The sequence below is a fragment of the Schistocerca serialis genome, chromosome 9 (genome assembly GCF_023864345.2).
Source record: "Schistocerca serialis cubense isolate TAMUIC-IGC-003099 chromosome 9, iqSchSeri2.2, whole genome shotgun sequence".
Taxonomy (NCBI): Eukaryota; Metazoa; Arthropoda; class Insecta; order Orthoptera; family Acrididae; genus Schistocerca; species Schistocerca serialis.
The window spans coordinates 393,379,131-393,395,342 of NC_064646.1; the positions used below are offsets into that span (position 1 = coordinate 393,379,131).

General features: G+C 41.2%; 1 protein-coding gene across 1 annotated transcript in view; it reads right to left on the bottom strand.

Moving 5' to 3' along the window:
- The window catches only part of LOC126419033 (protein abnormal spindle), a 165,299-nt gene that overhangs the window by 60,734 nt on the left and 88,353 nt on the right, over nt 1-16,212 (bottom strand). Inside the window, exons 8-9 of the mRNA XM_050086093.1 lie at nt 8,449-8,685; nt 8,021-8,361 (exon numbers count right to left, since the gene is read on the bottom strand). Coding sequence (XP_049942050.1) covers nt 8,021-8,361; nt 8,449-8,685 — 578 coding nt within the window. The remainder of the gene's footprint in view (nt 1-8,020; nt 8,362-8,448; nt 8,686-16,212) is intronic.

The window sequence follows — 16,212 nt, forward strand, 5'->3', positions numbered from 1 at the left end:
AATCCGGCTTCCAGTGACAGGGTTATCAAAATGAACCCCATGTATACAAATTCTTGACAAGAAATGGAATCAATGTTAATTCTGATAGTTACTTTTGTGGTTCATGTGTTGAGGGGGAAGCAACAAGATGAGTGTCCAGTGACACCAACAGTGTTTCAATTAACCTGGGAAATAATTCATGCAGATCTGTGTGTACCTATAGAAAATAAAAGGTTTGAGTTGTATCATCTGCTTCATATGTGACTATTCAAGAATTTGCAGAGTTTGAAAGAAAAGGATAAAGCAGTCAGAGAGGATAAAGAAATCCTACATACTCTTAAAATACACTACGGAGCCCTGTTAAAAGTGTGAGTTCAGCAGTGGTCACGAATTTGACATAAACAGGTTCGAGGTTTTCTGAAAATGAGTGGTACAAAGTTACTTACTGTAAACCTCTATATGCCATAACAAAATTGCTGCACTGAATGTATAAATGGAACTGTTGAACTTGCACAGACAATGCTGCTGTCAAAGAATCTGGCGAAAGCTTTATGGGCAGAAGCAGCTGATACTGCTGCGTACATTCGTAACCAAACTGGGCCACCCAGAGCTGATCGAAATACTTTGTATCAATTGTTCATGGAGAGAATGTTCATCTGAAGAGACTGTAATCTTGGGACCACATGTTATATACATGCTCCAAAAGAGTGACATTTAAGTGGGATTCCAAGGGACAACAAGCAGTCTCAGTTGGCTATGCTGAAAATGTTGATGGTTCTCACTTCTGGACAAAAACTGGTTGAGCAGAGATGTGTGAGACAGGATTTCCAGGAGAAACCTTGATAATATTCCTACATGAGGAAATTAAGACAGCATCTGATAAGGACACTTCTATTACAATGACTTAAACAGGGATGGGTTAGAAATGTTAGTGGATCATAAAGTCCTCCTGTGGAAAATGCAGCTAAGCCAGATGACTTAAACAGGGATGGGTTAGAAATGTTAGTGGATCATAAAGTCCTCCTGTGGAAAATGCAGCTAAGCCAGATGGGTCTGGAAGAGCACAGATCGACCTTTGAAAAAGGAAAAACTGGAATAATTTTGTGTATTTTACAGGATGTATGTTAACAGAACTGGATTAGCTCAGAAAGTATTCTGAAGCAATCAGGTCTCCGAACTTCATTAGATGGAAATGAATAATGAAAGACAAAATTGTGTTTGAGGTGGAAAATTTCACATAGACTGACAGAATTACCAGCACAGTGCAAGGCAATCTTTATAATTTTTTTTTTTTTTTTTTTTAATGAGATGTTACTGGAAATTTCTGATTATTAAGCTCTACTTGTTATCTGATGCTACACCCAACGCAACAGTATTGACTACCATGAAACATTCAGCCACGCCATTCGGTGTGATACTGTTAGAGCAATCTGCCGATGTAGCCCCAAAACGAAAGACTCATAATCGCCTGAAAATGGCCTTGGTGGCTGAATCTGGTTGTGATATTTGAAAACAAAACTTCAACTTGCGGCGCTGTTCCCAAGTAAGTCATGGTGAACAATCTGCACAAAAAAGATCAGAGCAGTGTCGAACATTGCTGCTAATAGTTTAGAGCTGGTGTAGTCTAACAAAGTCAACATTTCTAAATGACCTGCCGAAACATAAAGTGAACAGCCTGAACGATTCCATTATAACACCACAAGGATATGCAATTTATGGTCATAAAAATTTCATGCTGCTTAATTTTGGATTAACGGTAAAAGTAGTGAAGATCCATGTCTATTTTATCGCGTTTTTAATTATGGTAAGCTTGTAATTTAATCCTGAAAACTACATATACATGTATATTCTGCAGATCACTGTAAACTGCACGGCAGAGCATACGTCCCATTGTACCAGTCATGAAAAAAATTCCAGGATTTTTCCCGGATTCCCCAGCTAAAAATACACTTTCTCCCAGGTGAAAACACACTTTTTCTGTGTTAAGTGATAGTATATTTTCCCTTGGAACTGTAAACTTATCTTTTGAATGGTTACGGTTTTATACACGGATGTAGAATTTCCCGAAACTCAGGGGAAAATACAGGGTTTAGGAAGGTCTTTGATGTGAAGTAACATGCAGCCTGCATATTTTCATATTACGAAAGTATAAATTTCTAATTCCATCAAACACTTCCATTCGAAAGTAAAGTTCTGTGTACTGACTTAGCAGAAAATCCTAAGAAATTTTGGTCTTATGTCAAAGCGGTAGGTGGATCAAAACAAAATGTCCAGACACTCTGTAACCAAAATGGTACTCAAACAGAGGATGACAGACTAAAGGCCAAAATACTAAATGTCTTTTTCCAAAGCTGTTTCACAGAGGAAGACTGCACTGTAGTTCCTTCTCTAGATTTTCGTACAGATGACAAAATGGTAGATATCGAAATAGACGCCAGAGGGGTAGAGAAACAATTAAAATCGCTCAAAAGAGGAAAGGCCGCTGGATCTGATGGGATACCAGTTCGATTTTACACAGAGTACGCGAAGGAACTTGCCACCCTTCTTGCAGCGGTGTACTGTAGGTCTCTAGAAGAGCGTAGCGTTCCAAAGGATTGGAAAAGGGCACAGGTCATCCCCATTTTCAAGAAGAGACGTCGAAGAGATGTGCAGAACTATAGACCTACATCTCTAACGTCGATCAGTTGTAGAATTTTGGAACACATATTATTTTAGAGTATAATGACTTTTCTGGAGACTAGAAATCTACTCTCTAGGAATCAGCATGGGTTTCGAAAAAGACAGTCGTGTGAAACCCAGCTCGTGCTATTCGTCCACGAGACTCAGAGGCCCGTAGACACGGGTTCACAGGTAGATGCGGTGTTTCTTGACTTCCGCAAGGCGTTCGATACAGTTCCCCACAGTCGTTTAATGAACAAAGTAAGAGCATATGGACTATCAGACCAATTGTGTGATTGGATTGAAGAGTTCCTAGATAACAGAACGCAGCATGTCATTCTCAATGGAGAGAAGTCTTCTGAAGTAAGAGTGATTTCAGGTGTGCCGCAGGGGAGTGTCGTAGGACCGTTGCTATTCACAATATACATAAATGACCTTGTGGATGACATCGGAAGTTCACTGAGGCTTTTTGCGGATGATGCTGTGGTATATCGAGAGGTTGTAACAATGGAAAATTGTACTGAAATGCAGGAGGATCTGCAGCGAATGGCAATTGAATCTCAATGTAGACAAGTGTAAGGTGCTGCGAATACATAGAAAGATAGATCCCTTATCATTTAGCTACAAAATAGCAGGTCAGCAACTGGAAGCAGTTAATTCCATAAATTATCTGGGAGTATGCATTAGGAGTGATTTAAAATGGAATGATCATATAAAGTTGATCGTTGGTAAAGCAGATGCCAGACTGAGATTCATTGGAAGAATCCTAAGGAAATGCAATCCGAAAACAAACAAAGTAGGTTACAGTACGCTTGTTCGCCCACTGCTTGAATACTGCTCAGCAGTGTGGGATCTGTACCAGATAGGGTTGATAGAAGAGAGAGAGAAGATCCAACGGAGAGCAGCACGCTTCGTTACAGGATCATTTAGTAACCGCGAAAGCGTTACGGAGATGATAGGTAAACTGCAGTGGAAGACTCTGCAGGAGAGGCACTCAGTAGCTCGGTACGGGCTTTTGTTGAAGTTTCGAGAACATACCCTCACCGAAGAGTCAAGCAGTATATTGCTCCCTCCTACGTATATCTCGCGAAGAGACCATGAGGATAAAATCAGAGAGATTAGAGCCCATACAGAAGCATACCGACAATCCTTCTTTCCACGAACAATACGAGACTGGAAAAGAAGGGAGAACCAATAGAGGTACTCAAGGTACCCTCCGCCACACACCATCAGGTGGCTTGCAGAGTATGGATGTAGATGTAGATGAGACTGTTTTGACACAAATGGTCATTTTTATAACATGACAGAATATAATTCACAAAGTACCAATATCAAATGCCTGTTAGGCCTATGTTAGGAAACAGTTTCACATTTCATTCATACGCACCAGTTTCTCAAGCACAAGAGTGAAAAGTAGTAGTACGAAATTTTTATATAAATTTGGAATCGTGATATTCTTCCATAATTTGTGTAATGTCCCCGTTTTTTCTCTTTCCTCGTTCTAACAAACAATCTTATCACTAATTTTGTAACTATTCCTGCCATTGTCAAAACTTAATTGCCGGGTAACTTCACAAACCCTGTCAGAATCATCGGTTTCATTACCCAGCAATTATACTCCGGTCAGGCGTTGTTAAATGTTCATAGAACACGTTTTCCATGCTGCTTCCAGAAGAGAACTTAAGCGGCTGCTAGCCTGGGACTGTAGAACTGGCCCTTACAAGTGAAGCGATGTGGCCAAAAATTTTCTGTCAAAATTTCATATTCTTGGGTACACCGAGAAGATAATACGTAATCTTTCTTACCTGTTATTCCTGTTAGTCATTTATTTCCACTCTGGTTGTCTGAATCTATAGATTTCACTAGTAAATATAACAATGCTAATTATTCACAAACCCAATCAACCACGTAATCAGACAGTGATTGGCAGTCATCCATTTTGCTTCATTCCCCTCAGCTCGCATAGCCCAACTTATGATTCATTCAGCAATCAACTTAGGTGTTCAAAAATGTTAAAATGCTTTCAAAATCATATGAGTAATCGATTGACCAACATGCGCTGGATGCTAGGCGCTTTGTGAAACAATGTTTTTTCTTTCAAGAATGAGAATACGATTAATGTTTTCAGAATCCATGCTGGTTGGCATGGAGATCACTCCGTTCAAGATACCTCATTAACAATAGCTTGTAGTTAACAGAGGGATATCTTATCACTTACACCACAAAGAGAACTCTACCTTTCTCAATTGACTGTTGGGTCATTAAAGTTTCCACTGATGATTTCAGTATGACTGGGGACCTTAAGTATAAGCGAACTGAGGTTTTCTGTAAGGTTTTCGGTTACATCAGGAGATGTAGGGACAGAAGGGTCAAATTACCATTTTATGCCCAGCCAATGCTGATTTTTGCCCGAACAGTCTCATGGGCGGATTCAATTTCTATCTCAGTGGATTAGAGTCTAATGCAACAAATGCACCACCTCCATATTCCATTTGCGTATTCTTTTGATATACACTTCTCTCCAAAAATATCACTGCTATCAATTTCAGGCTTCATCCAGCTTTCTGTACCTAGTGCTATGTGAGCTTCATTGTTTTTCAGGAGCTCTTCAAACTCTTGGCATTTTGTTGTGAATGTTTTGCCAGTTAACCACTAGGACTTTGATACTCTCACCTGTCAGAGGCAATTCTTTCGACCTTACACTGATACTTCTGTGTTTGGTGCAACTATTGTTATCTGGATTGGATGGAGAGTCTTCTTTTCTAAGAAACACTTGGGTGCACCATGCACACAGTCAGCTAGCTGGGTAGCAGCCTCTGATGTGTAGTGAACACCTGATCAATTTAGAGGGACCCTACAGTTCTCAACCCTATGGTGAAGTCCAGGAGGTTGCAGCCTAGCTTGTCGCAGAACCTTCAAAGTCTATGTTTCAGTCCTTCCACTCAACACAGAACCAAGTGGGCCACAATCAGTTCTGGGGACAATGTTTCAAATTGTGAGTTCCACTAAAACTCTGTGCACAAGGCTAGTTCTCTCAACCTTTTCTGCCAGTCACTGGAACAATACAACTATGACATCTGAGCCCAGATGACAGGCATCATTTGTTACAATGTGTGCCACAATCTGCAGTTGGCCGCATCCTGTTCCCTCAATGACAGACAGAATAGCTTCTTCAACACGTTGAATGAGAGCCACAGGCATACACACTGAGTGCACCTGTGTCTTTTCCTGTTCCTTGCTGCCATTTTCATAAAGGGTACCGTCATTTGCCATATGTTTCAACTGCGAACAATTAATAACCCCTACCCTTTTGCAATTGCCTGCTCCTGATGCTGGACAGAACAGGTTTCCACAAAAGAGGTGAAGTGAGTTCCACTGGCTCAGTTTCAGTTTCAGTGAAAGACAGCACCTTGAACTTGTTGGGTACAGGGATCGGTTTAACACCCTGAGTTCTTCCTGTTCATCTACCCTGTACAGGATCCCTAGATATACCACTGACAAATCACTCACAGTTAAGTGGACAAGTAAAGACAAATCCTGCACTTTCTGCACAGGAGACAGGATGCACAGAATACTTAGGATACCTTTGGTACCCATACCACAGGTACGTAACACTCTGGAGATTTTCCAACATACCAGTTTGCATCGGTTGTGAATCGTATGACGGCAGTCGGGGCAATTTCCACCTGCTTATGAATGTCAACCAATTCGTCCTGTGTTCAAGAACAGCACTCACAGTGGGGCTGCATTTTGGCCACTGACACATATTATGGGACAGTGAACAAATAACTTTAAGCCTGCTGATAATCTTTTAATCTTGTTGAGCTAAAAAATTACTAATTCGCTATAAGAACTGAAGCACACACAAAATGAGATTTCTGTTCAGGCAACAGAAAAATCAGTGGTAAAAATTAATGGTTTCCTAAAACTTTTTGAGAATAATTATAGTTGTTACGAAACTCAAAAATAGATTTAATTTACAATGAATGTAGATAATTTATATTCCTCTTAAGGCAAGACTAAATGTAACAATACGTTAGTTACAATATCTGCTACAGTAACTAAATGACAAATGCCAATTTACTACAAATTAGATTATGCAGAGGACAATGATAATTTCTGAATTGTTACTTGAACAAAAGAAAGAGCATCAGCAATGGTTTTATGAGCACATTGCAGATGGAATTCTAGATTAAAGCAGAAGCTGTTTGACTCTTCTTCAATATTAATGCCAAACACGGTTAAGACAGTTCAGTTTTTATTAGTCATGGAGATCTTTTAGTACGTATTCTCCAACTTAATATGGCATACGCAAATGCTGTCTCAACACTAATTGAGAAACATCTACATGTGCAAGAATTCAAAGGTATGAAGCCTCAAGCAGCCTATCAAAAAGCAGGTGGATGCTTTATGTATTTGACTGTAGTAAGACATCAAGAAAGCTTTCTTCTTGCGAAATTAGCACCAATTTTCTACATGTTTGCAGCTTCAGAACTATTCACAGGAAGGATAATATGACACTATTGTCCTCTTTGGATGGATACACACTGTAGTTCTCGAAGACGGCAGTGTAGGCCGAATGGTTTAGCATTTATCGTAAAATCAAACTTAGTTGTTTCTTTGCACACAAATTTGAGAATGGGAACTGTGGCAACCTGAATTGGATTTCTCAAAAAAAGTCTATGAACTACAACCATATTTGTCACCAAGGTCGTCAGCCTTATGAGTCTGCAACAGTGAAAGCTCACCCTTTGGTATTTTCAGTGATGGGTTTGTCTCTGAACTGTAAGCTCAGTCTCGATGCACAACCCAATCTCCCAAATCCCATGCGATGTTGTGATTCTCAAACTTCAAACAGATAGCAGTTGCATACAGAGAAACTGAAACCTGAAGAATATATGGACACTTTACCTAAAAGACCTAAGAACAAATTTAATAAAGTCACTATACATTTTGAAGAGTTTCAGCTGACAAACCTGGAGCTCTGACAGATCTTCACTTTTGCAGATCAAACAAGCATTTGTAAAGTTCTGAATTAACTATGGTGATGCAGTTAATGGTTCATCATAAGCTGTATATACTATATTGATCATTATGAGGCCAGCAGCTGGTCAACATGCTCTAATTGGACAAGCCAGTTCAGAGGCTGTGTGCAGAGGATGAACCACCACTCAAAACACAGTAATGCCTCTTCACAGTGAGACAAATCTTTCGAAGTATTGGGAAAGCAACAGTCATTGGGGTTTGTTGATAGACTGCTACTCACCGCATAGAGAGAGAAGACATTAAGACATAATTTGTCATGTGGGCAGTAAGTTGCAGGCAGTCTACAGTGGCAATGGTAACTTCCAAATTAGAATACTACATGTTTATAGATACATACCTTGTACATAGCATTTTTGTTGAACAAACATGGATCATGACCAATCAGTTTTGTCTCTTTTGCTCGATCTAGGACGTACACAAGAGAGAAAAACTTCTTTAATATGAACTTTTTCATAGCTTGAACATATGCTGTATCATACATATGCAGAGCTTTAGAATGGTTGTATTTCTGTTTGATGTAACGGTCTTCCAGAAAATTGTGCACGAGAAATGCTGTTAGGCCTTGCACATCAGAGTTGGATGATAGTAAAATATTTTTTCCGTAAATTGTTTCTAGGCCTATTCGCAGCCACAGAGGATTGTAGCATAGAAGCAGTTTTAAGATATACTGCTTTAGACCTAAAAAATGAGCAAAAACATGTTTTCACAGAGCAAAAAGTGTGTTACGTTTAAGCTTTTGTTTTTAATTTTCAGAAGCATACTTACCGATATCCTGTAAGAGTGCTTTATCATCACGGATACATAGTACTTTTTTCTCTATTCCTGCAGTTACTTTACTCAAAACTTCCACAACTTCATTCGACTTGAACAGTAAACGAGCAGCTTTGCGCAGTGAGTTCAGCCTCTCATTGGTGTTGTACAAGGAGGAAACCACTTCACGACTCTGTGCCAAGTCAATTTTCTGTTGCTTAGAGGTTTGTTTCCAAAGTGCAACAATATCCACTATAAAGAAAAAGTTGTAATAAGCTTCAGCAAACAAAGGAAATTTTGATACAACACTGGAATGGCCTGCAACTGCAACGAGAACATTTAATACTACTGTAACCAGTTACAAAACACACATTGTAGTCAGTCTGATGGCCTAGCTATGGGTTTCTTCTCCTGGTCCTATATTATCTGAAATTTTTTCCTGGGCAATTTTGAACAAAATGAGCTACAGAAAGCACCACTGAATTTCAACACAACAAGTTGGTTCAGATATGTGGATAACGCATCGTATTTATCAACTGGTACAACTAAACAATTAGATACATAACTACAATATTTGAACTCCCAACATAAGAAAATTCAGTACACAAGGGAGCTGGAGGGTTGTTCTGCAAGTTTCCTGGACCTTATATATATACATTAGCATAAAGACACACTTATTCAGCATTTACAGAAAAACCATAGCTACAAGTATAGTAATCCTTCCAAGTTCTCATTACCCACACAGTCTTAAATATGCAGCTTTCCATTCAATGGTGCTTCACCTCATAGCTGTCCCATTATCTGAATCTGAATTTCAAACAGAACTACAAACCATCAAACATACCGTCACTTAAAAGAAGGTGTTAGTAGATGAATGATGAACACTAACTTCACTTAACGAAGGTTCGTTCAGCACTTGCACATACAAGAGCGTGGAGCGAACTGCCTCCGGATAGAACACATCCGGTAGATATACAGTTACAGAGCATTACAGTAAAAAGATTCCCGACATTTGTGGATACTTCTAGAATGTACTCGAACCGAATATAGAAATTAAAATTTTACAATTCAGTTGAGTTTTGAACTCACAACCCTCCATGCAACAGTCTTCTGCAACATTGCTCCCTCCTTAAGAGAACAGCGTCTCGGTGTTACGTCATCCTAGTTCAGGAACGAGTCATCGGTCCTGCATACTCTGACTCCCAATGACTGATGTTCGCCGTGGCAGTGATCTTAGAACTTCCCTTACTTCTGAGCTCTTCATCACCTTTCCGCTTGTTGCCTGTCTCTGGAGCTTTGAATTTACCCTGGGTGGCAGGATCCTTGTAGAGCTTCATTCGAAGGACGTGGACTGTATCTCTGATCTTTCATCGTCTTGTGTCAGGGTCGAAATCGTCTACTTCATAAGTAACATCAGACAACTGTCTTACAACCTTATGAGGTCCAAAGTAGCGCCTGAGGAGCTTCTCAGAGAGACCAACCTTCCGAACAGGAGTGAAGATCCAGACAAGGTCACCAGGCTGGTAGGCAACAAGGCAGTGGCCCACCTCATACTTTCGGCAATCGTTTTCTTGAGCCTGCAGCATGCAGAGTCAAGTTAACTGCCGAGCTTCCTCTGGTCTGGCTAACACCTATCTGATGAAGTCATCGTCCACGTCATCAGGATGTAACAGAAACACAGTGTCTATTGTTATAGTTGTCTGACACTCATGCACCAGGAAAAATGACGTAAATCCGGTGGTGTCTTGTTTGGTGGTGGTGTAGGCAAACGTCACGAAAGGTAGCACCTCATCCTAGTTGCGCTGCTCAACACTGACGAATATTGATAGCATGTTGTCCAAGGTCTTATTAAGGCGTTCAGTAAGCCCTTGAGTTTGCGGATGGTAGGCAGTCATCATGTGATGAGCAATGTTGCGCCGACGGTTTATCTGTCACAAGATTCAATTTAAAAACTTTCCCTCGATCCATAATTAATGACCCTGGGCCACCGTGTTTTAATACAATGTCTTCTACGATGAATTTGGCTGCCTCGAATGCTTCGGCTGTTTTCGCGGCTTTTGTAAAGGCATAGCGTGTCAGATAATCAGTGCAAACAATAATCCATCTACTACCACTAGCAGACGTTGGAAATCGTCCAAAGAGATCAATCCCAACACACTAGAAAGGCATTTCCGCTGGTGGAATTGGTATGAGTTGGCCACGTGGTTTCTGGGGGACTGCCTTTCTCCTCTGGCACTCTCGACAGCGACACACAGTGACTGACACTCCTAAATAAATGTGGCCAGAAAAATCTTATGCGGATTCTATCGCATCTCTTAATAAATCCTAAATGTCCGGCTTAAGGTGCGTCATGGAATTTCTGTAGAACATCTTAGTGCATGTGTTTAGGAATTACTGGTAGCCACCTCTTTCCAAACAGATCAAAGTTTTCCTTCCAAAGTAATCCATTTACTACCTTAAATTGTCCTTTCACATCCTCTGACCAATTTACAGCAAGCATAATTTGAGATATCTTGGCATCCTGCTCAGCAGAGAGATCCTGGAGTGCAGCGAGACAGTCACTATCTTAATCAAAGTCTTTATGGTCTTGCACAGGGTTTCTTGAGATACAGTCAGCATCTTGGTGTTTTCTCCCACTTTTGTAACTATGGTAATGTCATACTCTTGAAGACGTAGTGTCCACCTGACGAGTCGTCCTGTTGGATTCTTAAGACCCGTCAACCAACAAAGTGAATGATGGTCTGTAACAACTGCGAATGGCCTTCCATAGAGATACTGTCGAAATTTGCACATGGCCCAGATCACAGAAAGACACTCTCTTTCTGTATTTGAGTAGTTTCTCTCAGCTCTCTAAGTGTCCTAGAAGCATAGGCTATAACATTCTATTTTCCATCCAAAATCTGCACCATAACAGCACCGATCCCACACCCACTGCCATCTGTGTGTAGTTCTGTAGGTGCTCTCTCATCATACGGACCAAGTACAGGGTCTGTCGCCAGAGCTTTTTGCAGCACATAGTAAAAATCTTTTTGAGCACCACCTCGGATAAATTTAGCATCGGTTTGTAACAACTCTTGGAGTGACCTGACTTTGATACAAAAGTCTTTGATAAAAAGACGGTAATAAGAACATAATCCGAGGAAACTTCTCACATCTCTAATACAGGGTGACACATGGGAGACGGACGGTTTTGAACTGCATAGTACTGAGGGCGCAGTGGTGGGACGTGGTCGTGGTGGGGATAGTACTGATCCACACAAGACGCCATTATTCAGTCGCTATGGAGCAGTGGGACTTGCAACATCGGGTGTTTGTCTATGACAGTTTCGTGAAAAGTGGTGAGTCTATTATTGCTACCCAGCGATTGTTTCGAGTGCGGTTTAATGTCGGTTGACATGGAGCTGTTCCCAGCCGTAACACAATCCTCAGATGGGTGGAAAACTTCAGATCAACTGGAAACATACTGGATAAGAAGCATCCTGGCCCGAGACGCAGAGTAACGGCACCAGGAAATGTTGAAAGGGTAAGGCAAGCGGCAGTCAGTAGCCCAGGAAGGTCAGCTGGATGTCACGCTAGTGAGTTATGAATCAATCATGAATCGGTTAGACGAATTTTGCATGAAGAATTAAAATTCCATCCCAACAAAATGCTCATTGTCCAACAACTTAAGCAAACTGAATTTGCTGTACGAGAAGACTTCGCTTACAGAATGCAAGCGATTTTGGGATAGAATGAAAATGAAATTTTATTGATGAGCGATGAAGCTCATTTTCATTTAAATGGGACTGTGAATAAGCAAAACCTACGTCACTGGGATCCAGAGCATCCACACCTTATCCACCAGCGTCCTCTACACTCACCAAAAGTAACAGTCTGGTGTGCTCTTGGCTCTGTTGGTATTATCGGACCTTATTTTTTGAAGAGAACGGGGCCACAGTTACTGTTAATTCGGTTCGTTACATTCGTATGCTTGAAAACATTCTTGAAACCAGAACTAAGAAGACGACGAATCCCTTTAAAATGCATTTGGTTCCACCAGGATGGGGCAACATCACACATCGCAAACACTTCAATGACAATTCTTAGACGCATGTTTCCTGGCTGAATTATATCACGTTTTTGCAATGTTCCTTGGCCTCCCAGGTCTCCCGACTTGTCAGTCTGTGACTTTTTTTCTGTGGGGGTACCTTACGAACTGTGTCTATAACCACAAACCACAAAATTTGGACGAGTTGAAGAATGCAATCACTCAAGAAATTGCTGCCATCCCTGCAGAGATTTTAGTCCGTGTGATGGAGGATTCTGAGAAGAGACTTGAATCCTGCGTTCAAAATGATGGACATCACCTTGACAACATTATTTTTCACAAATAACTTTGTTAACTAAAATGGCAAATAATGAGCTTTGATTTCATGTAAATAAACATGCATTAATTTTAAAGTTGGCTGAGTATTATTTCATTAAAAACCGTCCATCTCCCGTGAGTCAGCCTGTACTTTTAGGAATAGAAAATTCCGTTATAGAGCTCAACTTTTCTGGGTCTGGTCGCACACCTTCATTTGACACTAGGTGTCCAAGTATTTTGATTTCTTTTGCTCCAAAGAGACGCTTTCTTGGATTAAGTTTCAGTCCGCCTTGTTGGAGACACTTAAGAACAGCCCTCAGTCTTTTTGTGTGTTCATCAAATGTCTCTGCGAACACAATGTCATCATCTAAATAACAAAGACACATTGTCCACTTCAGGTGACAGAAGATTATCCATCAGCCGTTCAAAAGTTGCTGGTGCATTACACAAACCAAACGGCATTACCTTAAATTCATACAGGCCCTCAGGGGTGATGAATGCAGTTTTCTCACGATCAGCCTCATCAACTTCGATTTGCCAGTATCCCGGGTACATGTCCATGGTTGAGAAATCTAGTGTATCGTCAGTTCGAGGAAGACTGTGAACTTCCTTTTCAGTTATCTTATTAAGCTTCCTGTAATCAGCACAAAAGTGCCAACTGCCATCCTTCTTCCTGACGAGAACCACTGGTGACGACAATGGGCTCTACGAAGGCTGAATGATGTCACTCATCATCATTTTCTCTACCTCGTCGCAAATTATTCAACGTTCCATTGCTGACACACGGTATGCTCTCTGGCTTATTGGTTGATGATCTCCAGTGCTAATTCGTTACTTCACCGTCAATTTGTCTAATTTGCTCTTCAGCTGTTGATTGAAGCATTCAGAGAACTCTTGAAGAATGGCAAGTAGCTTCTTCTGTTTTTCTTTAGTGAGGTATGGTGATAGTCGAACTAGAAGATCTTGTCTCGTAGTGGTAGCGCTAATTTCGCCCACACACTCGGGATGGGAGATTTCTATGATGTTCAGCTGTTCTGCAATTAACAGAGCTCAGCATTTGCTACGCACTTGCATCTTGGAAGGATTTGCAGCTCTTGGTGTCAGTTAACTATGCACAATTCACCGAATCTGTTCTTAAACGAGACGACAGAGGCTGGAATGACCAAGTTATTCTTCAGTGGTATGCTTCTCTTATATTCCGCTACAAGATCCATGGGCTGATGCATGGCGTGACACGTGACAGTTACCTCTGTATCTCACTGAGCATAATCTTCGAGTGATCACAATCTATAATTGCCTGAGAAGCTTTCAAAAAGTCCCATCCGGGAATGACGTCATGACTACACTCTTGCAAGACGACGAATTCTAAGGGCTGTGTATTGCCACTTATACCCACACGAATGACACATCTTCCTGTAGGTTTTACATATTTCCCATTAGCCACCTTCAGCAGAGATGTTTTGTTGGCGACGAATATGGTTTTCTGCAACTGGCGACAGTACTTCTCCGAAATGACTGAATATGATGCTCCAGAGTCCACAAGAGCTTGAGCTGGTCAGCCAGCCATGAAGATATCAACATAGTTCCCTACCATTTTTGTAGCGATCAACTGCAGAGGATTTTTCTCTTCGGCGGCCTCACCTCCAAGGAAGGTAGCACCCTTTAGTTTTCCTGGTTGCAGCAGCTATATGATCGGCTGGATCTTCTAAATGGCAATGGAGACCTCGATCAGCGTGTTGGAGAGTGTCCTCTCCAGCAGCTAACTTGCGGCTTTGGTGACCTTGTTCATCTTTGTCGTCCCGGAATTGGCGTCTGCTGTCATCTGGTGCAGGTGTCATCAAATATCCGCCGCCTTTCTTGACAATAGCGCACCATATGTCCCAGTCGTCTGCAGTGGAAATATACTGGTTGGTTATCCTGGGTCCTCCAGACATCAGTCTTCCTTGGTGTCCAAACATGTTCCTCATGCGGCATTGTAGGAACGTAACTTCGCCTGGGTCTCAACTTTTTTACCGTTTTAAAGAGAAATGAAAGACGAAAGATCGGGTTCAATGTCTGTTCCACTTCCTCCCTTATGATCTCTTGAAGCGTCTCAGTTTTTTGCTCACCGTGCAATCCAAGTGCCTTCTGAACTTACTATCTAACGAACAACACTTGTGAAATCAGTTTCTTCCTCCATCACAGACATCAATAGAATGTTTGGAAGCCGTTCAAACTTCTTGCATGTAATTCTTTCTTGATGCATTGTCTTGATATACTGGCACCATTTTATGAAGTCGTCTGCTGTTGAAATCTCCTTCAGGTGTAGGGCGTGATACATGTCCTCAGCAACACCCTTCAAGAGATGTGTGACCATATGTTCCTCCTCCATCCTAGAATCCACTATTTTACACAGCTCCAATATGTCTTTAATGTAGGATGCTGCTGTTTCTCCTGGATGCTGCACCCTGCATTTTAATTTAGCTTCAGCCTTGTACTTCTGTCATCGTGTGTCACCGAAATACTTGCTCAGTTCCGCCTGGAATACTTCCTAGCTTGTGAACTACTTCTCGTTGTTCTCATACCATTGCTTGGCAGTGCCCTCGAAGTAGAAAAATACATTAGCCAAACACACGGCATCATCCCCTTTGTTAAATTTGGCTATATGCTCATAAACCTTCAGCCACTTGACTGGGTCTTGGCCATCATCACCAGAGAACCCAGGAGAATGTCTCATGTGGTGGCACACAGTTGCTGTCATCGTAATGTCCTCTTCTTCTTCTGTCTCTGATAGATTGTAATCTGTTGAATATGGCTCGAACTCTGGTTTCTCGCCACATAAACAGCGGCTCTGTCGTGGCTTGATGGGAGCCACTGTGTCGTCGATAATGTGCGCTATCACAGGTTCCAGAACCTAGCGCCTCCACCGGAATAATGTCATGTAGAAGAAGGTGCAAGTAGAAGAAGGTGCAAGTAGATGAATGACAAACACTAACTTCACTTAACGAAGGTTTATTCGGCACTTACACATACAAGGGAGCGGAGCGAACTGCCTCCGGCTAGAACACATACAGTATTTATACAGCAACAGGACATTCCAGTACAATGATTCTTCACATTTGTGGATACTTCTAGAATGTACTCAAACCGAATACAGAAATTAAAATTTTAAAGTTCAGGTGAGTTTTGAACTCACGACCCTCCATGCAACCACTACACCACTAGCTACTTAGCTTCTTCTGCGATGATATCACTTGAAGTAATTGCTACAGGTTTTCCCTGAATAATAATATACCACGAAAAAAAGAAAATGTGTAAAATTACACCAGTTCTATATGGTGGCCAATATGAAGCCATCCTTCCATTTGCCGGCAAAAAGTTGAAGGCTCTCAACAATAGACCTGCATTTTATAATACTAGCAGTATATAATTTTTTTTTCAATGATTAGGACAAA